The 24,472-nt window shown below is 48.5% G+C and overlaps 5 protein-coding genes across 5 annotated transcripts; 4 read left to right on the top strand and 1 right to left on the bottom strand.

Moving 5' to 3' along the window:
* Nucleotides 1-292: 292 nt before the first annotated feature.
* Nucleotides 293-1,564, top strand: TREMEDRAFT_45932 (uncharacterized protein; the record flags this gene model as incomplete). Its single annotated transcript, XM_007007968.1, has 5 exons — nt 293-495; nt 737-831; nt 945-1,151; nt 1,274-1,361; nt 1,413-1,564. Coding segments are annotated over exons 1-5 (657 nt in total), but the record flags the coding sequence as incomplete, so codon positions are not given.
* Nucleotides 1,565-3,596: 2,032 nt separating this feature from the next.
* TREMEDRAFT_65946 (uncharacterized protein) lies at nt 3,597-4,353 on the top strand (the record flags this gene model as incomplete). The annotated part of the gene is made up of 3 exons (XM_007008009.1): nt 3,597-3,764; nt 3,940-4,059; nt 4,216-4,353. 3 exons carry the CDS (start codon nt 3,597-3,599, stop codon nt 4,351-4,353), a joined length of 426 nt encoding a protein of 141 aa, XP_007008071.1.
* A 726-nt stretch (nt 4,354-5,079) lies between these two features.
* Nucleotides 5,080-5,731, top strand: TREMEDRAFT_65945 (uncharacterized protein; the record flags this gene model as incomplete). Its single annotated transcript, XM_007008008.1, has 2 exons — nt 5,080-5,211; nt 5,315-5,731. 2 exons carry the CDS (start codon nt 5,080-5,082, stop codon nt 5,729-5,731), a joined length of 549 nt encoding a protein of 182 aa, XP_007008070.1.
* A 3,849-nt stretch (nt 5,732-9,580) lies between these two features.
* Nucleotides 9,581-11,065, top strand: TREMEDRAFT_65944 (uncharacterized protein; the record flags this gene model as incomplete). Its single annotated transcript, XM_007008007.1, has 2 exons — nt 9,581-9,982; nt 10,661-11,065. 2 exons carry the CDS (start codon nt 9,581-9,583, stop codon nt 11,063-11,065), a joined length of 807 nt encoding a protein of 268 aa, XP_007008069.1.
* Nucleotides 11,066-14,848: 3,783 nt separating this feature from the next.
* Nucleotides 14,849-17,221, bottom strand: TREMEDRAFT_65942 (uncharacterized protein; the record flags this gene model as incomplete). Its single annotated transcript, XM_007008006.1, has 5 exons — nt 14,849-16,157; nt 16,208-16,592; nt 16,682-16,819; nt 16,883-17,095; nt 17,149-17,221. 5 exons carry the CDS (start codon nt 17,219-17,221, stop codon nt 14,849-14,851), a joined length of 2,118 nt encoding a protein of 705 aa, XP_007008068.1.
* Between the last annotated feature and the right edge of the window lie 7,251 nt (nt 17,222-24,472).

Here is a 24,472-nt window from a genome sequence, read left to right as displayed (position 1 = left end):
CCCCCACTTCACCTGAACTAGACCCTGTCGTCTCTACCACATCTGCTGTGCCTCCCTTGCTCCCTTTGTCCCACTCTACTACTATACCAAAGCATTTCCCTCCTTCGCGTCCATCGCCACCGCCAGCACTGGCCCCGACTCCTGTAACTCCTGCCTCTATCTCATCTCAGAACACGACGACTCTCAAAGCTTCACTCCACCCAAATCCTCCGACTTACGCCACGGTCAAGAGCTCCCCCGGCTCTACGCCTTCCTCGAGTCGAGCAGGTCTTCCCACCTCCGTCGCCACTACGTCAACCATTCCTACGGAACACAACAGAGACTCCACCACGTTTCGCCACCGTAGCGCCTCCATCACCAACCAAACTGAAAAGGACAAGATGGACACAGTCAACATACCCGCTGACAACGTGCCAGCGGAGATGAAGGCGTGCGAGCAGATTTTAAAACGGGCGAAGGAGTTGCGGAGAGCGGATCCAGCCATCAGTTATTGGTGTGAGTGATCAGATTCTATTTCTCTTTTCTCTGTATTTCTTTGTCATCAGACCCTTCGCACACATGTTCTTCTGCCCCGCGTGAGGGACCAACGCGCTCTCATGTGATCCGGTTATGGGGCTTGATTACACTACCTCACCCTTTTCAGATAGATATTGCCACCGCTAGCCCGTTCCATCGAAGCCTCGCAGCAACCTACACCCTCACCTTTGCTCAAATCATAATCATGACTGATCATCAGGTTGCTTCTCGGCCGCTCAGAAAGCTCTCAGCCTGCAGAATCGCTCTGCAGAGGGAACAAAATTCGCGATGTCTCTTTTGGATGCGTTAGAGGCGGTACGTGGGACAGAAGCTTCACATATTCCATATTCCAGGCGGATCCTCACAAAACGACCCTTACAATCCTGCCGTTGATGACGTGCTCAGTTCTGACCCAAGCTAATCTATAGATGAAGAAGATCCTCAGCAACCACGAGGCTGTCACCAACGAGGCAGCTGGGGCCGCTTATGTCGAGAACTTTGCTTTGAAAGTCTTCATGTCGGCGGACAATGATGATCGGAATGGGATCACAGGCAAGGGCACCATACGGAAGTTTGTCGTTGCTGGGCAGTTCATTGAGGTGCTGCGGTGTTTCGAGAATGGCATGACTGAGGAGGTGAGTTCTTTTTCCATGCTCTATGCTCAATGAATATGCCTCGGTGTGTACACCCAAAGTCAGCATAGGCCGCTTCGGACTTGCCTCACCGTCGTCAAGGAATCATCCGGCTGACGACGCAGATGGAGCAAAAGCTTCAATATGCCAGATGGAAAGCCGCAGACGGTGCCAAAGCCCTTCGAGAGGGACGTACACCCATGTCTGGTCCTCGTACGTTCTATCCTCGACCTCCATAGTTTTGATTCGCACATTGACCAATAGCTATTCCTGACGAACCCGAGCTCCCTATGTTGCCCAGCTTTCCTTCTGAGTCACCAGGCACAGTCTCCACCCAGCTCTCTCCTCTAGCAGATCGAACTTTCACAACCACTCGCTCTCCCCTCCCTCCCAACAACGCAAATTCAACCCTCTCTCCAAACATGCCGTCTCACCATACTTCATCCCCTATGATCTCACCCAAACCTTCCCCAGCGACAAACAAGCCCACTTTGCCTGCTATCGACATCCACGATCGACCTGAACATCGCACTCCGGTCCGTTTAGATTCGTCCAATTCTGGAGCCTGGTCTACCGTCGCCACCCCAGGCGTGAGGGAAGAAGATGATGAATTCCCTGACATGTCGACTCCTCGTGGACTTGATCTATCTTTATCCCGCCCCTCACCTTCCGTCCCGGCCTCTGCTTTACACAAGACAAATGGACGGGGCAGTCCCACGTCACCCACGGACACGTACCCCCAAGGAGAAAAGAAGAATGTGAGGTTTATGGGTCCTGACGGAGCACCTTTATCGCCAGCTACGACTCATCTGACTGTGGAGTCGTATGATGCTCCTGCTGCCCCTCCTCCAACTACGTTTGAGCCTTCCCCTACTAGTCCGGAAAGAAGACCAGCGCAACTAGCTCCTGCCCAGTCCGGTGCAGGAGGGTCTGGCGCGCTAGGGCACGATGGGCGTTCAAGAAGAGGGAGTAACGCCTCGGTCTCCACCATGCGTCCAAGTCAACCTGTGGGTCATACTGGAAGTAACGGTGGTATAGTCCACGGTCCCGGCGGTGCTCACAGCGGAAATGGACTGGGGATTACCAATACATCGTCAAAGAAAACCTCCCCACAAGGAAGCTCTTCCACAATCTCACCCCCAATCACGACCGTACCGTCGATCCAACCACCACCACCACCACCACCCCCTTCTTTGGTTTCGTACGCCGGTCCTACTCCACCTCCCAGTGCCCAACCTTCAGCATCTATGAGTCATAACAACCACATGGGACAAAACATCAATCTCTCTGGTAGAGGCACGACAAATGCACAGTGGAGTAACGGGACGGGTGTGATTACGACCAAGCAAATGTCCGAATCGCAGAAACATGCCAGATACGCGGTGTCAGCCTTGGATTATGAAGATGTGGAAAGTGCCAAAAAGGAGTTGAGAGCTGCATTAGGTCTTTTGGGGGGTTGACAGGACATGTGAAGTTGTTGTCATTGGGTTCTTGTCGTGTGACGCAGGGCTCTCACTATGCGACATGATCCTTGTGTGATATCAACAACTTCAGAGGTCGACTTTTCCGGGTTCTGGGCCGAGTCGTCGACACTTCCCGATGTTTATAATGTTTTCAGTATCCGATCATTCATCACGCCACGATATCAATATCTCTGGGCGTTACACGAGACGTTTGATTACCGGTGAAGAGCTATGAAGTATGGGAAGATGTGTGGGATATAGTTATTCGTGTGAAAAGTGCTGGTCGATGTGATCATGAAAAGTGTCGAAATTATTGTCAAGAATCGGAATCTATTGTCAGACCAATGCGCAAGAACATCTGCCCTTAGAGGTCCTCAAAACTTACTCATTCACCACCTATCCTTATCTTTCATATCTCAAAAACCTCGATTGCCTACCGGCTCACTCTCATAGTCCAGTCGCTTCATCTACCTACCTATGGTCCTATCGATGGATCTAACATCGACTCTACGGGAAGTATCGTCATATTCAAGCTGTCTCATCGATCCAACTACTTTGTATACGCAAATCTCAACCGTACAATCTCAAGAGGGGAACGAATAACCGCTTGGTGGCGGTGTGGATTATCGATATGGATCATGTGATCGTATAGATTTCGTGTAACTACAAATGGAGAACGTGTATTGTAGGGAGTTATTAGACGAGTGAGTGTTTGTCAAATGCATAGAATTTCAAATGCCTCTCTTCACCTCCGGCGTCGAGATCCGTACCGGAGACCGTGGTCCGTGTTGGAAGTCGAGATCCGTCGAAAATGACATGATCCGTGAGGCGATGCCACAAAGTTGGTTTCTCACGCTGGAGAAAGGAGCGATTCAAACTGCGGGTCAGAAGATGGACAGGGTCGTGGGAAATATATATACTGAATAGAATGAGTATGGGACAAGGAATTGAATCCATTTTTGCCACCCAACTTGGTTCTTGAGACATGGCCGATCTTCCATCTTTTACTACGCAAATCATCACTGGTACTGTTCTAGGTACTGCTCTGATAGCTTATGGATGGTCTCGGTTGTTCTCTACCCCACAAACTCGCTTCAACTATGAATTAATGTGGCAAACAGATGCTGATCATAAATCAAAAATGCATCTCAATGTGAGTTTTGACCTCTTTCCTTCCTTGAATCCTATGAAGTACACACAATGTTCTTCATACTTTCAAGTTCCACCTGTCTTGCACAGCTGAATTCTATCTTGAACAGAGAGATACAGTAGCACTGGTACATGGTACAGTACAAGTACAGATTGAGGTATCACTCACTGACAAGCAGATCCGAGTATCCCATAAGGACCCGCCTTTGGAAGAAACAATGGTGACCTCAAAAGCTTTTCTTTATCCCAATACCTTTGTCTGGGGCGAGGAGCCAACAGAGCAAAGTAAGACAAGTCTGGTCAGTAGGTTCAATGCATCAATTTTGGACCTTGAAGCTAGCATTCAACGGTTGGAGACTACAATAGGTAAGACATTTGAGGTGGTGTCATTTCAAATTCCATTTCTGATATACATGAAGATAGATGTTCCGAATCGAGATGATGAAACAATCCAGAATATACGGAAGGAGATGGAGATATTGGGTCTGCAAAAGTTTGTGACGGAAGTGGCAAAGGAAACAGAAAACGAGAAATCTATGGGTGGTAGGCAACTGATTGAAGACACCACAGCTGCCAATCCCACGGAACAATAAGGACATGGAGATCTTGTGTTGAGTAATAATACTACTGATGAGGATCATGAATGACTGTGATATTCTGACTTGTCTGACTGTGTGATTGACTGCTCAACAGGGTATCATTCATTGTTTGCTGATAATTAGATGCTAATACAGAGGGGAAAAAGAGCATGCATCAATTCTACATGTCTCTATACTTATCACATTCCACTCACACGCAGTAAACCAGAGACGATCGAATAGAGTTCAAAGGATAAGTTGAACGGAGAAATATTCGACGGAAGGGGTAATAATCTAACGGCGGTTTGGCCGTCCTGGGCCGATTCTATCGGCTAACATTCATGTCCCCTACAAATCGTATCACTGAGGATTGAATGACAAATCAACCAAATTTTCCCAGAGATTTTTCTGCAGTTATCTCCATCTTCGTCTATCCTGCTTCCTCATTATGTCATAATTTGTACCAACTCCTGGTACCCACATTCAACAGGAGCGAAGGACCAGCATCCTCCGGCTCGAGAGTTGTTTCAATGGTTCCCCGTAAGTCAAGATCCGTGCAGAGACATGATCCGTGGAAGGCTTCCACGACGCGGATTTTGGGCGATTTCCGCTTCCCACGCCAGAAAAAAGGAGGTTTGAGAGGGGGATTCATGACCTGTTTAGGTTATATAGTCTTAGTGATACAAATTTATCTCTATTGAGATCCTCTTGCCACTCACACCTTCTTGAACCAATACAAATATGGCAGATTCAAGTGAGACAGCAATGATACATACAACATCGCTGATGTCGTTTCTTCATCACCTGAGAAACCCACGTTTCCGTGCGGAAGTGACTGACAGTTATTGGGAAAATGAAACATTGTGTACCACGGTATGTTTCTCATCTCTCTATCCTCTCTGATTCTCATGATCACCAATGAAATATACCGTTGTAAAATATTTGTGGTCAAAACCATGCTGATCATGATTCACAGATAATTTTGTTTGAGTTCAAACCTGAACCAGGAGCAACCCTATGGGAGCCTCCTGAAAGTACAATAAATATGAAATGGGGACACCCAACAATGGATGATTCAATCCGTCAGACAGTATCTGCCTTTTTCAACCTTGCTTTGCACAGGGTTGCTTCTCAACTTGAGGAATTCAGAAATCAGAAACAGATTAGTAATATGACACTGAAATCAACAGTGATAAGTAGAATGTCTTTTTCTCCGGACCAGCTCGCAAACGCCCACAGAGATGAAGTGGGGGTAAGATCTGGCTCAGTACAAAGAGCCCTGACAATCTACTCAACATGGTTGACGCAGGATTTATCAGGACAATGGCAAGAATATCAGAGACAGATTCGGGTAAGAGCCTATTTGGAGTCGCACGGGGCGGGCCCGCAATGACCTAATTGTCAGTGGATTAACTTCCCCCAAGCCTGTTCTTCCATTGTTCTGATTATTCAATAATCATGATGAGGAGGTTGTCTGTGATTTACTGCACAAAATGATGGAGTTCACGATTGATTGCACTGAGTAAAGTTGTGTCACAACCAGTACTTACATACAGTACATACATATGTAGCCTTTTGGAGCATCTACATATGTATGTTCACGGGCTTGCTACCGGTCATGACCAGAACTTACTACTGCTGTTGGGAGTGTTGCCGCATGATTACGAGTGTATCAGTTTGACACGTCAAGCTATGTGTTTTTCAAATGATAAGGTATCAATCCTCTCCAGTGGCCCAGCGACCATTGGGCGGCCGATTGAGTCTCTCAAGCATGATCGGATATTGAATCAACGGGATATTATCAAAGATTCTTCTATAGGATTGTTTGTGTTTCCTACACTCATCATTCAACATCCTTCTCTCATGTCCTCTGATCAATCACGTATATGTACTAATACTATCCTTATTTGACGTATTCCGACGGCACGGGACTCAATTACTTGATTAGTGGTCGGTCCCCCGGCTCGCCATAGGCCAAGAGCCGACGTCGAGACATGATCCGTGCGGAGACATGATCCGTACCAAGCGGGATTTTGAACTACTTTCACTTCTCATGGTGAGAAAAAGGAGGTTTGAGATGAATTCAAGACCTGCTAGGGTTATAAAGTGTGAGAATCAGGTTGGTGTCTCTCAACAATCCTTGCCACTCATATCTTCTCAAGACACAATGAGTGGGGTAATTGGATATATTTTGGACAACATCCTTTCTTGCAATGAAGTGGACATCACGTCAAATGAAACTGCGGCTGTACCTGTGGCTGGCACAGTATCTGATTCTCAACGTCAACTAAATACTCAGCCACGTTTCCATGCAGGAGTGATCATGACTGATTGGGATAATGAAGAAAACACCTATATCACAATGGTATGTCCTGCATTTCTTGACACCTTGATCACTGTTCAGGCACATGTAACTCCTGATTTGAGATATTCACGGTCCCCTCCACCATCTCCCTGAGCTTCTTAACCTGTTTGTTATGAGATGTTCTATGTCATTCCTGAAACAGGTAGATTGCCTGCAGTCTACTCATTGAGAGTTATCTATAGTTTTGCCCAGGTGAAGAGGATTCTCATTCAATTCCTCAAACAGTATAGTATCTTTGCCATGACCTTTGGGGATCAAAGTACAACATATATCACAATCCTGACTCATGTGTTTTATACTTCTTTGATCTGATTTTGGGGATTGACAGTCACTGACATTTTGTAGATCCAATTGAGTGATACTATACCTTCATGGGGAACTCAAACAATATGGAAACCTGCCCCACTCAATGTGTCTATCCAATGTGAAGTCCCAACTCCTAATGAGATGATGTACTTGAATTCTCATGTGTTTTCGCTTATAATTAGATGATAATACAGAGGGGAAAAAGAGCATGCATCAATTCTACATGTCTCTATACTTATCACATTCCACTCACACGCATAAAACCAGAGACGATCGAATAAAGTTCAGAGGATATGTTGAACCGAGAAATATTCGACGGAAGGGGTAATAATCTAACGGCGGTTTGGCCGTTGTAGTGCTGGAAGGTGAAGGAGTGATAGTCGGGGGTGATTAGGACACGTGACCAGGAGACCTTCTGAGAGTGGCACACCGGAGAAATCACATTGGGAATTCAATCATATCTTATACATATACTTATACAGTACTTTTCAGTATCATCACATAGTTTGATACTTTGATACCTTGATACATATCATTATCACCCGAAGCCTATCCCAAACCCACTCGACCCTAGACAACACTACCGATCCTACATCCACCCCCGCCCAGGGAGGCGTTGCTCCCTGGTAGCCCGGACCTCCAGACCCGAGGGTGGACGGGTCCCTCTTGACGACAGAAGGAGGGTGGTCCGAGGGTGCTACACCGTCCTGGCCCGATTCTATCGGCTAACACTCCCCCACGGGACAATGCACGACTCTGCAGTAGTCCCGGACGATTTATCGATGGCGACGGCGAGGTTTGTGATGATGTAGAAGGTAGTAATGATGAAATATTGAGTGTTATGTGTGTGGTAGTAGTGGTAGGTGAAATCGTGAAATGAATTTCGGTGGGGCCCCGTATTGCGGGGCTCCACTCTGACATGTGACTACCACTCACCACTGACGACTCACTCTTCTCTATCTTTCCTTTTACTTCATCACTTTTATCTCCAACTAGTGTGCCAACCTGTCAAATTGACAGGCCTGTCTCCTGCCTCTCAAGCTGACTCTGTGGACCCGTGGAATCTCTTCCTCTCACCCGCACTTTCCACTTGTGCACCTGTGAACCTCTAGTCTCTCTCTCTCTATCTCTGTCTCTGTCTCTGTCTCTGTCTCTGTCTCTGTCTCTGTCTCTGTCTCTCCCCCCTATCGTCTCGCTTTGACCCTGCGGGCTTCGCCGCATCCCACGTGGTTTGTCTCCACGTGGTTTATCTCGAGGGTAAATCTGTTATTGTAGTAGATTAACGGTATGTCCACCTTTCGTCTTTCTCCACTTTTATCTCTCATTTCTGACTCTCTGAACTTCCCTTTATCCTGTCTGCTTCTTAAAACTTCAGGTTTGCTAGTAAAATCCCGAGAATCGATGAATTTCCTTCGTGGTCCTGGCTGACGAGTGTCACGAACTACGTCGTGACACCTCGATTATTCCACCAACAATGACCCTCCTTTGACCATCAAAACCCCCATCACGTCTTAACCTCTTTACTCTACACGTAACTCAGGACTTCTGAGACCAAGTACGGCGAAGTTAGACGGAGTTAGGCTAGGTAGGGACAATGGGAGCAGAAGTACGGCGAAGTTAGAAGGAGTTAGGCTAGGTAGGGACAATGGGAGCAGAAGTGCGGCGATGTTAGGCGGAGTTAGTCTAAGTAGGGACAATGGGAGCAGAAGTACGGCGAAGTTAGACGGAGTTAGGCTAAGTAGGGACAATGGGAGCAGAAGTGCGGCGAAGTTAGACGGAGTTAGGCTAAGTAGGGACAATGGGAGCAGAAGTGTGTCACGAACTACGTCGTGACACCTCGATTATTCCACCAACAATGACCCTCCTTTGACCATCAAAACCCCCATCACGTCTTAACCTCTTTACTCTACACGTAACTCAGGACTTCTGAGACCAAGTACGGCGAAGTTAGACGGAGTTAGGCTAGGTAGGGACAATGGGAGCAGAAGTACGGCGAAGTTAGACGGAGTTAGTCTAAGTAGGGACAATGGGAGCAGAAGTACGGCGAAGTTAGACGGAGTTAGGCTAAGTAGGGACAATGGGAGCAGAAGTGCGGCGATGTTAGGCGGAGTTAGTCGAAGGAGGAAGAGGATGGCCGAGGGCTCGGGGAAGTTGGACGAAGTGCGTTGAAGTACGTCAAAGCGGTGCGTTGAAGTACGTCAAAGCGCGAGAGGGTTGGATGAACGTCTAGGAGGAGTAGATAATATTAGCTGAGAAGATCGCTGAAGTTCTTCAGCGATCCTTGATTGTTGTCAGTAGTAAAAGACAGATAGAGATAGCTATAAATCAAGATACATCGCCATCAGTAGATCAAAACCCTAGTTAGAGTAACTACGCCGAAGTACGCCGTAGTTACACCCCTTTCGACGTCTGCGCCCTCCTGGTTGGGTGAGACATCGACTCAGAGCGTGAAGTTAGCCGAGGTTCGTCGACCGTCGGTCTATTAAGAAGTAGTTGTTCGACGGCCGTGACAGTATCAAGGATCGCTCTTACCGACGACCCGTGCGAACCTCGGAGAAGTACGAAGATAATATGGAACCAGAAAGAAGAATTACACGAGGCATGAGTAGGGATGGAGACAGGATGGAGGAGAACGAGAGGAGAGCATTGGAGGAGCTTAGCAGAGCAATGGGGCAGGACCTTGGAGTTGAGGATAGTGTGGGGGGGTCAATTCAAGGAGATGAGTTCGTTCCACCGGTGCTTTCTAACCCTCCTTCTCCTCCGTCTAATGCTCTCCCACCTGTGGGGTCCCCACTTGGATCAGACCAAACCCCACGCCCAAGAGAAAACACTGGAAGTACGGCGAACTTGGGAGAAGAAGGAACACAAGGGGTGGTGTTGGCCTTGATGCAGATGGTGGCGAATATGAACAAAGACATGATGGAGGAGAGAAGACGTAGGGAGGAATGGGAACAGAGAAGAGAAAGGGATACAGTGGGCGGGATTGCAGAAGGGATATCAGAAGGAGTGAGGTACGCCATGGGACGGCAAACTTCGGCGACCCCAAGCGTAGTGGGCGAACAACGGAAAGGGATAAAGCTACCTAACCCAGACCTATGGAGAGGAGATCGGAACAAGTTAACCGCCTTTCTGTCTGAGTGCGACGTACACTTCGAATTGAACTCTCATCTTTTCCCCGACGACACTAAGAAAGTCTTTTTCATGATCTCTCATCTACGCGAAACACCTCTTCTTGCAGTGCAGCCCGATCTATCCAAAAGACCTCTTCCTGAGTACCTCACGACACACGATCAGTTCGTTAAGTACCTCAAGACTAACTTTGGTGATCCAGACGAAGAAGGAACTGCGGCCCGACAACTTAACGACCTCAAGCAAACCGGGTCTGCTTCGGACTACTTCTCCGCCTTTCAACGACATGTTGCGATTCTCAAGTGGTCTGATGATGGAAACCTAGTTGACCGAGCCAAGAAAGGACTAAAATCGCACCTTCTAGATGAAATCGCAAGACACGGTAGATCGTTTGGGACTGTAAAAGAGCTATTGGAGTTTGTGATTCCCTTGGACAACCGCCTGTGGAGGAGACAAGTGGAGAAGGAGGCAGAGAGGAAAAGGGAAGGAGGGATAAGGACAACGACAGTGGTGGAAAGTCAGAGGACGGAGAAGAAAGAAGAGAAGAAATGGGAAAAGGGGCAACCTTCGGCGCAGGGTGGTGCCCAGGCGGCTATGAGGTCGACGGTGGTAAAGAGTACACCGCCAAACATCGACGAAGTTCGCCGAAGATGGCCTAGGCCGAGCTCCGATCTGAGGGAGACAAGGAGGAAGGAGGGGAAGTGTACCGAGTGTGGTGAAGCAGGACATTGGCTGAAGGAATGCCCTGTAAGGGAGGCTAAGGTTAAGGTTGGACTGTTGCCTCCATGGGGGGGGAAGTTCGGAGAACGTGGTGGAGGATCGGGAGGGAACGCAGTACCTCTCGGACAGAGGAGGAACTTGAATGCGGTTGGAGGAGAAGTAGATTTGGAAGAGGACCAGGGAAAAGAAGAGGACCTGTCGCAGTAGGCGAGGCTCGGCGGGTCCGCCATATTCTCTCGGCCACCATTCCCAAACCCATAAAAGAAACACAGCTGATGGAGCCAGAGGATTGTGAATACAAAAATACACCACTCAGTACCCCTTGTTCATGCAATGTCGATAATCATCTCCTCATCCCTTCCGTTTCCAGAGATCAGCCTAAATCGGACATTTTCATTAATGGAATGAAGCTAACTACGCTCTGGGACACCGGGGCTACTTGTTCATATATAAGTCCTAGAGCGGCGACGAAGATAGGCGCAGAAAGGAGACAATATCAGGTGAGCGTACCCGTTCACATGTTCGACGGCTCGGTGAGTGTCGCTGGACCCATCACCGAGTTTGTCGAAGTCGGATTTAGTTTGACGAAGGACGCCGAAGTGCGATCTGTTTGTCTCGATGTAACAACGCTCTGCGACGCAGATGTTGTGATAGGGTGGGATTGGATGAGGAAGGAAGGGGTTGTCCTTGATGGAAGAGACAACTCGGTGAAATTTCCCATCCCAACCCCACCAAGTGCGGCGAAGTTAGCGGCCATAGGGCTGCCAACTCTGACGGACGCGATAGACCGCCGCGGCGAAGATGAGCTTGAAGAGCTGAGCCCGGAGGAACAAGACGAGTTGTTCCAGGTAGTTCCTGAACAATACCACCAGTACATTGACGTTTTTAATCCGAAGAAGGGAGGAGAGACCCTTCCCCCTTCAAGGTCCTACGATTTGAAGTTTGAGCTTAAGGAGGGGGCGAACCTTAAGGTCGCCTCCCTCTATGCTCAAGGAGAAGATCAGAGACGCGCGCTGAGAGACATACTAGATCGCGAAATCGCCGCTGGCCGAATTCGGGCAAGTAACTCGCCATACGGCTCACCAATGTTTATGATACCGAAGAAAGCCGAAGGACAGTGGCGAATGGTCATCGACTATCGAAAACTGAACGAAGCGACCATACCAGATGCCTACCCTCTCCCTCTAATAGGTCAAATTACCGAAGAACTTGGAAAAGCAAGGTATTTCAGCAAACTAGATCTAATTGGAGCATACCAATTATTGAGGGTGACAGAGGGACATGAACACCTGACGGCGTTCAGGACACAGTATGGTATGTTTGAATCTCTGGTTGTTCGTGATGGGCTGCGAAACGCCCCCGCGGTCTTCCAACACTTCCTAAATGAGGTGTTTAGAGAGCTACTAGGGAATGGAGTCGTGGTCTACATTGACGATATCCTCATTTATGGGAATACGTTGGAGGAATTACGAGGAACTACGGCGAAGGTCTTTGAGGTACTGCGGAAGGCGAGCCTGTACGTGAAAGCTAGTAAGTGCGAGTTCGAAAGAGATTCGGTGGTGTTTCTGGGTTTCGTGGTATCCTCTAAAGGTGTATCGGTGAACCCAGAATACATTGATGCCATCACTTCCTTCCCACGTCCTAAGAATCTACGAGAGTCAAGGGGATTCATTGGAGTTGTAAGCTACTACAGGCGCTTTGTCCCCAACTTCTCGAAGATTGCTAGACCTATCAATGACTTGACAAGGAAGGAGGTACCATTTGTATGGGGAGTCGAACAGGAGTCAGCCTTCAAAGAGTTGAAGGCTAGGATGTGTACTGCGCCGGTGTTAGCCCATTTTGACCCTACATTGAAGACGATATTACAGACAGATGCGTCGTTCTTCGGCTGGGGGTTCATAATTTCGCAGATCAACACGGCTGGTCAAGAACACCCGGTAGCTATTGAGTCTGGTGCTTTCAACACAGCTCAACTGAATTATACGGTAGGAGAAAAGGAGTTCCTCGCTGTAGTGGAGGGTTTCAGAAGAAGGAGACACTTATTATTGCAGGTGGAAACCACAGTACTTACCGACCATCTAAACCTTACCTACTGGATGGAACCGAAACAACTCAGTCCTCGGCAAGGTAGGTGGGTAGAGGAGCTAGCTAACTTCAGGTTTAAAATGGTTTATCGGCCAGGAACCCAGGCAAGTCTTCCAGATGGATTATCTAGACGGGCGGACTATCATTCCGGGAAAGGAAGTACCATGGTACAAGAGAGCAACCTTATCCAAGGTCTGCCGAAGTTCGACGAAGTTGACGCCACCACGTCGGAGTTGCGTCACCTCCTTCGAGCATTGCAAGGGACAAGGGAGGTAAAGGAAAATGATCTTGTGGACCCTATGGATCTAGTACTTGGAGTTCAGGAGGACGAAGACATAGAGGGGGTCAGAGAAGAATTATTAGGAGTCGTTTGCGCTGAGTGTTCTCATCCTACGTGTAACGATAACGTGCAGGAACCAGGATCAATCACCGAACTACGCCGTAGTTCGCGGTCTCCTCTAATCCTTCGTGGGGGGTGGAACTCAAGAGGTTTCCTCACATTCGACGATCGCATTTATGTGCCGAACTACGCCGATGCTCGGCTGAAGATCATGAAGATGCGACATGACTCAGCCTTGGCCGGTCATCCAGGTTCGGCGAAGACTCTTGAACTAGTCCTGAGGGATTATGTCTGGGTTGGAGTAAGGAAGGATGTCGAAGATTATGTTGCTGGATGCGCGGTATGTCAGAGAGCGAAGACTAACAGACAGAAACCTCATGGGGAGCTTAAACCACTGGAGGTAGCTACGAAACCTTGGTCTAGCATCTCGATGGATTTTATCGAGGAGCTGCCAAATTCCCATGGATATAATTCCATCCTGGTAGTGGTGGATCGGTTGACCAAATGGGCCATTTTTATCCCGACTACGACGAAGTTAACCGCAGCCGGCCTATCAGAGTTGATATTGGACTATGTGGTGGCCCAGCATGGGTTGCCAGAGAATATAGTATCGGACAGGGGATCGAAGTTTACCTCCAAGTTCTGGAAGAATTTGACCGATAGTCTCGGAATAAGACTACATCTCTCTACTGCATATCATCCACAGACTGACGGACAGACCGAACGAACCAATCAGTCTTTGGAACTGTATCTTCGAATCTTCACCTCCTATCAGCAGAACGACTGGTCAAAGCTACTCGCTCGAGCTAGCTTTGCTTACAACAACACCCAGCACTCTGCGATAAACAAAACCCCATTCTATGCGAACTATGGATATCACCCTCGTTGGGCTGAAGAGATAAAGGCTAGCGAGGTCGAAGTGCCCGCTGCTACGGTGGTGGTAAAAGATTTGACTGAAATACACAAAGATTGTATCGAAGGAATTGAGAAAGCTAATGAGAAGTACGCCGAAGGATACAATAGGAAACACCGGACTACGCCGAACTTCGCGGAAGGAGACCTAGTGATGCTGTCGTTAGAGAATATTAAGACGAAGAGACCAATGAAGAAGTTAGATGTTAAGCAAAGTGGGCCGTACAAGGTAGTACGGCAGGTAGGTTCTCATGCTTGTAAATTGGAATTACCAGGAACGATGGCAGGTATCCATGATGTATTCCATGTCTCCTTGCTCCGTCCTTATCACCCTCCAATATTTCCTGGTCAGCAAGCTGAGCCACCTGGGCCAGTAGAAGTAGACAATGAGGGAGAGTCTTGGGAGGTAAAGGATATTGTGGACTCTAGAGTAAATAAGAGGTCAGGAAAGTTAGAGTACTTGGTAGAGTGGTTAGGTTACGAAGGAACAGACGATTCAGTATCATGGGAACCAGTGGAGAACGTCGATGGAGCTGATGACATATTGGCGAAGTTCCACGAACTTCACCCTACTAAGCCGAAGGAAGGGCGACTGCGAAGGGCTAGGAGATAGAACGTACTGCATACAACATAGGATTACAGCTACGTACCGCTCACTTGTCCTTACTCTTACCCTTACCTTTTCCTTTTCCTTTCTCCTTCGATCTACTCGGTCCCGCGGGATTGGTGTGGAGGCTACCGATGACCGAAGGTAGATCGAGAGTCTCAGACGGGAACGCAGTAGAGAGAGAAGCATTCCATGCCCGATTCATAGCCCCAAAGAAGTCACCGAAGTCCTGGACATCTCGAGCAGCTTGCATGCTCGGGGTCCTCCACAGAGAACGTATGGTCCGTAGACACTCGAAGGGAAGACTGAGGAGGTCGAGAGCAGTCTGGGCGGAAGCTGGGACACGAGAATTACTACGGCGACCTAACCAGTCAAGGGACGGTGGTGGCTCATACGCCATAGGAGTGACTAGGAAGGGGGTGTCGAACAATCTTCGGCGAACATCGGCTATCTCAGTAAGGCTTCGGCGAGAGACGGCCGCTAACCTTGTCCTTGCTTCGTCGTCCAGAGCCCCAGTGTTGACTACATCTACTAACGCCGCAGTAAGATTGTTTAAAGCGTTAGCTTGACGAGAAGAGAAGTCAAGCAGGAGAGATGTATCATTTCGGGCGGCCTCAAGCTGAGTAGTGAGACCGAGGACGAGAGAACGATAAGTGGCGAATTCCTTTTCGTCCTCAGGAATACGGACGTCCAGGGAGATACGAGGGTGGACGAGGGAGGGGCGGGGAGCAGAGGGACCAGCACGCTGAGTATCTTCATTTTCCACATCACCATCATCGAAGGCAACCTCCTTCTCTTTAGATTTCCCTTTTGATTTCTTTAAAGAAGACTTCGGTGTCTTCTGGGAAGCAGAGGGAGGGGTGACGGGAGGGGCCGCCGAAGAGGCCGGAGGAACAGAAGGACGCCGACTTCGGGTGCTGTGAGCCGGAGGAGAAGCTACCACTGGAGAGGACGGACGTGGCGCCGAAGGACGAGAGGCCGAAGGACGGGAGGCCGAAGGAGCAGAGGCCGAAGGACGGCGAGAAGACGAAGGAGGAACAGCCGGGAGACGTGATGGGCCGGCCACAGGAGCGAAGGGCGACGGCGACGGGGGCGACGGGCGGAGGTCCGGCGAAGTACGGCGAACCGACCGGAGAGACGAAGACGGTACCCGCGAACGGGGGACAGACGCTGGAGTCTGGGGAGGGGGGAGAGGAGAAGCGTCGAAGGGACGGGGCGGGATGTCCCGGGCAGAGGAAACGGGACAGAAGGAGCAGGGGCCAGACGTGCATGAAGCACAACGGAGGGCCTTGTTGTGTGGCCTGACTGCCTTGAGGCAGGGCCAGTTTGGACGATTATACGTGATAATCTCACGTCTACTAATTAGCAGGAGTAACTTAGGCGTAGTACGAATAGGTGGACTCACCGGCAACGATCACACGCTTCGTCAACACCAACCGCGATCCAACGACCAGGCTCGGACTTCATCTTCTCCCACAAGTACTCTTCTTCCCGCAGTGATCTCTTCACCCGTTTGGGCGAAGGCTCCCCTCTGGGAGAAGGGGGGGGAGCAGCGACAGGGGCGGCGGGAGCAGGACCGGCGGCGGGAGCAGGACCGGCGGCGGCAGCAGGAGCGATGGCGGCGGCAGCAGCGGCGGCAGCAGCGGCGGCAGCGGCGATGGCGTTGGGGGGGGGGAGAACCCCGGAAGAGGAAGAAGAAGAGGAAGAAGAAGAAGAGGAAGAAGAAGAAGAGGAGAGGGAACGGCGTCGTTTCTGGCCCACAATTTGAGCAGGAGGAGGGGCAGGAGCGGCTGCGAGTTAGCAATGTCTTGGAGAGCTAAAGAACAGATAAACAAGGCCAAGTTCGGCGAAGGTGTGAGAGGTTGGACGAAGAACTCACGCTCAGGACTATCTACGTTGTTGTCCTCTACACTAACCGCCACCATATCATCATCCGAGTGTTCCTCTAACTCGGTTTCACCCTCCGACACGATTCTATCATCCTCATCACTATAATCACCCCCTTTTCCTTCGAAGTCTGACTGATCGTCCGACTCCGAACCACTGAGCGACTCCTGGTCGGAGGAGGACGGAGACTCACCAGGACGAAAGGCGGGCGTCCTGCGGCGAGGGCTGGCGGCAGGAGGGGAAGCAGAGCGAGAACCAGGAGGAGGAGAAGCAGAGGGAGAACCAGCGGGAGGACCGACGGGAGGAGAAGCGGAGCGAGGAGGCGGGACATCGCCAGACGGCTCCCCCAAAGAGAGGGTGCCGAGGCCGAGGGAGGAGACTTGGCGGGATCTGTCGCCGAAGGAAACTGAACATCAGCCAAGTCCGGCGAAGTAAGGTAAGTGTCGAGGAATAACTCACGAGCAGACGACACCATACCACCAAAGTTCCTCATGGCGGCGAAAGGGTTAGAGGTGGGAGTAGGAGGGGCCATGACGTTAAAAATACTTAAAGAAATAAAAGATGATTCAAGGTAACAAATCTGTTTTCTAGGTAAGAGAGATAGAAAGTTTTGAAAGCAGATGGGAAAAAGAGAGAAGCTCGGCGAACTGCTCAGTATTTAGTATAATCAAACCTAAACCCTCGTCGTCAACATGCGGCAAACTTCGCGTTTCATCAACAAAAGGCATCGCAGGGACGATCAAAATTCCCACGCTATAGTGTCTCATCTCAATATAAGCGAGGGTTACTTCGATAAACAACGGTGTTGTTCGGCTGCCATTCAGGAAGCGTGTCTCACCTACAAAAGACACAGGGCTTCTTACGGCAAACCTCGACGAAGTTAGGGGAGTCTCATTGTCGGGTTTTGGAGTGAAAGGAGGCCCAACTACGAAGTGCGGCGCAAAGAGCAGAAGGGTGAAAGATGGTCATGGGGAGGGAGAGAATGGGGGTACTACGCTGCTAAGTTCTCTTCACACGACAGAGGTGTAATCGCTCACGAGGACGTTCGCGGCTAAAGAAGGGGGCGACTGTCACGAACTACGTCGTGACACCTCGATTATTCCACCAACAATGACCCTCCTTTGACCATCAAAACCCCCATCACGTCTTAACCTCTTTACTCTACACGTAACTCAGGACTTCTGAGACCAAGTACGGCGAAGTTAGACGGAGTTAGGCTAGGTAGGGACAATGGGAGCAGAAGTACGGCGAAGTTAGACGGAGTTAGTCTAAGTAGGGACAATGGGAGCAGAAGTACGGCGAAGTTAGACGGAGTTAGGCTAAGTAGGGACAATGGGAGCAGAAGTGCGGCGATGTTAGGCGGAGTTAGTCGAAGGAGGAAGAGGATGGCCGAGGGCTCGGGGAAGTTGGACGAAGTGCGTTGAAGTACGTCAAAGCGCGAGAGGGTTGGATGAACGTCTAGGAGGAGTAGATAATATTAGCTGAGAAGATCGCTGAAGTTCTTCAGCGATCCTTGATTGTTGTCAGTAGTAAAAGACAGATAGAGATAGCTATAAATCAAGATACATCGCCATCAGTAGATCAAAACCCTAGTTAGAGTAACTACGCCGAAGTACGCCGTAGTTACACCCCTTTCGACGTCTGCGCCCTCCTGGTTGGGTGAGACATCGACTCAGAGCGTGAAGTTAGCCGAGGTTCGTCGACCGTCGGTCTATTAAGAAGTAGTTGTTCGACGGCCGTGACAAAGTGCGGCGATGTTAGGCGGAGTTAGTCGAAGGAGGAAGAGGATGGCCGAGGGCTCGGGGAAGTTGGACGAAGTGCGTTGAAGTACGTCAAAGCGCGAGAGGGTTGGATGAACGTCTAGGAGGAGTAGATAATATTAGCTGAGAAGATCGCTGAAGTTCTTCAGCGATCCTTGATTGTTGTCAGTAGTAAAAGACAGATGGAGATAGCTATAAATCAAGATACATCGCCATCAGTAGATCAAAACCCTAGTTAGAGTAACTACGCCGAAGTACGCCGTAGTTACACCCCTTTCGACGTCTGCGCCCTCCTGGTTGGGTGAGACATCGACTCAGAGCGTGAAGTTAGCCGAGGTTCGTCGACCGTCGGTCTATTAAGAAGTAGTTGTTCGACGGCCGTGACAACGAGATATCATAGTTTCGCCACTTATCGAAAATCTTTTTTTTTTATAAGAATTATCATTATGTCTCGTCGTGGGTTTCTCATGGTTGGCTTTTGGAGGGAGTCCGAGAGAAAAGGTACGCTGTTTATTGAATCTGTCATTATCTAGACTGATTTCTCGAATTCTCTCCAATGATGACGTTTTATCTCCGAGCGTTGCTGTCAACGATTTCGTACGCTCAGTATCTCTTGGCGTCCGCCTCTCGTGGTGGACAGGGGGCATCAGCCTCCTTATTCGACATGATCCATGAGATGGAGACGTGGGAAGGGGAGATAAGAGACGTCCTGAACAACGAAATGAGGGGTCGTGATGTGGAGATGGGAAATATTTAGTTTTCTCTCTCATCTCACCATGTAGTCGTCCTTCCCTTCTCTTCTGTCCCTTCTCTCTCATTTCTCTAACGATTCTAGGTTCTACCGGTGGTTTCTGACCTATCTTAGAATTACTCACACTCTTAGGTACACCTGAAAATTTTACGTTTTGGCTCACGAGAACTTTTCCTTTGGTGGTACCTTCGGTGGGTTTCTCTGAAGTTCCTTCCACCCACACTTCTCTCTCTGGTACTGATTCTGTCTCCAGTACCACTTCGTTCTCTGTACCACCTGATAGATCTCCTAGGTCCTCGAAATCTGAATAATCGTAATCGATAATTTCGTCATCATCTAATGTTACGTATACTGAACCAATGTTTTTCTTCTTCGGTGGTTCTACCCGTATTGCTGACATATTTACCGAATGTACTGGTCCACCTAAAGCCTTCGTGAGTACATCTACTCTCTGAGAGACAGTGCTGACGTATTCTAGTTCAATAACTTTATTACTGACTAGATCTCAAAGAGCATGATGTCGAATATCAATATGCTTTGTCCTCTGGTGAGTACCAGGTTTCCTCGCTAGTGATATCAATCCTTGATTATCGCAATTCAATACAGTAGGATTTGGCTGATCATAGCCTATCTCCCTCAGTAATCCTCTCAACCACTGAGCTTCCTTCGCTGCTTCAGCCATCGCGATGTACTCTGCTTCGGCTGTCGACGACGATACTGTAGCTTGTCTTTTTGAACTCCATGTTATCGGTGAGTCGTTCATCATAAAGATCCAGCCTGTCGTTGATCGTCGTGTGTCTTTACATCCTGCCCAATCGGCATCAACCCATCCTGCTAGATCGCTAGCCTCGCCACCAAGACGAATACCATGTAAACGAGTGGACCTAAGGTAGGTAATTACCATTATCCCTTCCTCCCATACTTTCTTCGTCGGTTTGGTGAGGTACCTAGCAAGGTATGAGGCTGCATAGGATATATCGGGTCGTGTACATGTGGCTAACCACTGTAGACACCCTATTAATTCTTGAAATGGTCGAATTTCACTTTCCACCTCTGACATCGAAGGATTTTTCGCAGTAAGAGGTAACGGCGTTTTTCGGTCTCGATGTAAGTCGTTTTCAGGAAACTTCTGAACTATCTTATCGATGTACGCTGGTTGGTTTAACCATATTGTCTTCTCTTCTCTGTTTCTTGTTACCTTCATACCGAGAATGGTACTTATCTCCCCCAGGTCGGTTATTATCCACCTTTTCCCTAGCCCATCGAAAATTTCCTTTGCTTCTTCCTTCAATTTTGTGGCTAATACCAGATCATCGACATAGGCTAGCAGTATTGCTGCTCCCTTTCCTTCGATTTTCCCTTCTGGTCTGTAGTAAAGACCCCAATCTGACTCGATTCTTGAAAAACCTAGGTGAGATAATCCTTCGCCGAGTTCTATCCACCATGTCCTACCAGATTGTTTTAAACCGTAAAGAGACTTTATTAACTTCAAGGTATTACATCCAGGTTTCGGCTTTATCCCCTTGGGATACTTCATGTAAATTTCGACATCGAGTTTACCGTTTAAATACGCCCCTTCGACATCGGCCTGACGAATTTCGAGATCTTCGGTGGCCGCTATAGTCAAGAGTATTCGCAACGACCCCGATCTACCTACAGGTGCGAATGTTTCTTCGTAGTCGACACCTGTCCTCTGTGAGAAACCTTGAGCTACTACTCGTGACTTGTACTTTAGTAAGATTCCCTCAGAATCTGTCTTCACTTTGAATACCCATTTACATCCAATGGCTTTTCGTCCCGGTGGAAGTACCGTTTCCACCCATGTATCCTTAGATTCTATGTTGGATATCTCTTTCTCCATGGATTCTAGCCACTTCTCACCATCTGGGTCGTTTACTGCTTCTTCAGGAGAGATGGGATCAATGAGAGAAGTATCACTTTCGATACCTGCAATAGAGGCGAGTGAGACTAACTTATTAGGCTCGCGACCAAACTCCAGAAACAAGTCCGTTAGGCCTGCAAAACGGTGGGGGGGTCGAATAATTTGTCCGTGACGTGTCGTCAGGATCCCCTCATCCCCATCATTTCTTCCTTTCTCATCATTTCTCTCATTTTCGACAATATCGTTCTCATAGATCCAATTTCCTCCCCAGATGCCCTGTCCACATCGTCTTTCAGTAGGTTGTGGACCTGGATCAGGTGAGTTGTCTCTATCAACATCATTTCCTTGTTCATTATCGTTATTTTCCTGTTCGCCACTTTCTGAGCGGTCGTCAGGGAAAATTTCTTCGTTGACGACGGGGTCTAGGTCTACTTCGATGGTGTCGAGAGGGGTTTGGATGACATCTGGCGACTCTCTAGTAGTCACCATTCGTCCTGTCGAGCGACGAACGTCTCGTGAGTGTTCGATTCGTCCCGATCCGTCCATTCTAACGATCCAACCGCTCACGCCCTCATCCTGACCTAGTATAATGGCTGACGAACCCCTAGGTATCGTGAAGTTCGACTTCAGCCTTATCTCCCTTGGTATCTGAACGAAACATCGTTCACCAAATCTCCACACGCTATCCAGATTCGTGTCTCTTCCCGTGAGTGATGTCCAGCCTGATTTACCGCTGACACCAATCGATGTTTTCATGATTATAATGGCGGCGTATCTGACAGCATAGGACCAATATTCGTTCGGTAGTCCTGAGTCGAATAACATCGTTGATACCATCCCCTTCAAGGTACGTATCATTCTTTCCGCCACTCCATTTAATTCTGGTGTGTATCTTGGTGTGATGTAGTGGTTGATCCCTGCTGACAGGTAGAATTCCCTCATATCGAGACTATCGAATTCACCTCCCCCATCAGACCTAATCACCCTCACCCTTTCACCAAGCTGTTTCTCTAATTTCGAGATACACTGTCGAACAATATCAGACGCTTCGTTCTTCGTCGTTATTGGTATCGCGAATACAATTCGACTCGCCCTTTCCACACCAACGAAGAAATATCGTTCACCTTTTATCGCCGGACCGAACGGACCAGTGATATCGACATCCATTCCTACTCCTTCACCATCTCCTTTTAACATTGGTGCTTCTTTATTCTTTGGTAGACGTGTTATCTTGGCCTGCATACAGGCGGGACATTTATCAGTCGTAAAGGGATCGTTCTTGTACGTGTCCCAGTCCTTCTTCAATAGTCCCTGTCTACCTAGATTCTTTAGTTTATCTACACCTATATGTCCGAGTCACTGATGCTCAGATTCAAGTGGTGAAGTCGCCTTCGGTGTCAATATCACAATCATCGCGGCAGACATTGCTCTGCCGAATCGTACCGACCACAGTGAGTCATGTTTTCTCAAACCTAGTTTCTCTTTACCTTTACCTATCCATCCACCACCGCTGCTTAGATTCGCCTTCCACCCCCATGAGAGTAACTTCGAAAGGGAGAGAAGACTTATCTTTGCTGTGGGGACGTGATGTACATCTTTCAGTACCATTTTCTGTCCTGAATCTAGTTCGAGGTTAATGTCACCTGTTTCCCAAGCCGTCATTGACTTGCCAGATGCTAGTCCGAACACTCTCGGTTCCACTAGTCTTTTAATATTCGTCGTTATTGACCTGTGAGGAACAGTTATGTGGTGAGTAGCACCACTATCCACCACCCAGGTGGGGATTACACGAGTGTGGCTTACGTCATTAGACTCTGTAGCTAATCCCACCCACTCATTATCCTCAACCCACGGGTTTTCGATTTCTTCGGGCCATACAATATTACTCGTGTACCCTTCGTCATCATCGAACCACGATTCTGTCGACATGGCCATCCCGGCCCACGCCTCGTGTTCACCATCCAATGACAAATACATCAAGGAGGTTTTGGAGTTATCCTTGGACTGGTTCTCATCTTTTGAGACCGTATGTCCTTTCTTATTATTCTTATTATTCCTCCATTTCTTTTTACTTCCATCCTTTCCATCTGTGTTTTCTTTCCTGTTCGTATCCTCTCTTTTAGGTTTACGACAGTACTTCGCTAGATGTCCTACAGTGTCACAGTTATAACACTTTCTGGTTTCTTTCCTGGGCTGACCATCAGAGATATTATCTCGGTTCACCCTCATTCCTTTATCCCGTTCGGCAAACATCGTGAATCCCTTTCTATTGGTCCTACCAACAGGGTGCGCTTTACGTCTCGCCGTTTCTGCGTTAAAGATCGACAATACTTTGTCCCAGGTCCTGTCCTCTTCGGGTACGGACATTAGTTCTACGTGGATGATCCTGTATGCTGGTGCCAGGATGGTATTGAGGAATAGACCTGCTCGAGCCTGTGAGTCAAAGTTCAATCCCACCAACTTCGCTTCAGCCATTGTCTTCGAGAAATCCTCTACATGCTCAGCCATCTCTTCGGCCGTCACGTCTTCCCTCAAGTCATAGCTAAACAATGCTTGACGGACGTTTCTCTGATTCTCGTTCGTGGCTGTTACGTGCATTTTCAAGCAGTAATCCCACATTTCTTTAGCTGACATCTTCTCAGATAAATCAAGCATTACAGCTTCCGACACTGTTCCCTTGATCATCCCTTGCGCTTTATTCTCTCTCGCTTGCCACTTTTCCCACTCCTTCAACTCTTCTCCAGTAATCCTTCTACCAACCACTTGTCCTTCGACGGACGTGGTAGGAGGTACTGATCCCGCCCTCTCCGCTGCCGGCCTAACCCCTATGCGACCAGGTTTGGTATCATTACCTGAGACGACATTCCATACGTCGCCTATCTGTAGATACACCTTGATCGCCTTCCTCCACGAAGCATACGTTGATGGATCGTAGGATAACATGGGGAGATTCTCAAACGAGATCTTAGTCGACACAGAGGTCATAATGAGAAGAGTAGAAGTAGGAACTTGCCTTAGTTATACACAGAGGTATGTGGACTCCGACTGTTAATCTGTTTTCGCTTATAATTAGATGATAATACAGAGGGGAAAAAGAGCATGCATCAATTCTACATGTCTCTATACTTATCACATTCCACTCACACGCATAAAACCAGAGACGATCGAATAAAGTTCAGAGGACAAGTTGAACGGAGAAATATTCGACGGAAGGGGTAATTCTAACGGCGGTTCGGCCGTCCTGGCCCGATTCTATCGGCTAACATCATGGTGTACTTGACGACTCTTTGCGCAGTTTTCAAATGATATACGAGAAGTTTCTAAAAGAGCAACAACCTGATGAAGTGCCAGTTTTGACAGTAAAAACTCGCACCAAAATTGGATCAGAAG

The sequence above is a fragment of the Tremella mesenterica genome, assembly GCF_000271645.1.
Source record: "Tremella mesenterica DSM 1558 unplaced genomic scaffold TREMEscaffold_17, whole genome shotgun sequence".
Lineage (NCBI taxonomy): Eukaryota > Fungi > Basidiomycota > Tremellomycetes > Tremellales > Tremellaceae > Tremella > Tremella mesenterica.
The sequence above is the reverse complement of the archived record's forward strand: the minus strand, read 5'-3'. Positions and strand labels throughout refer to the sequence as shown.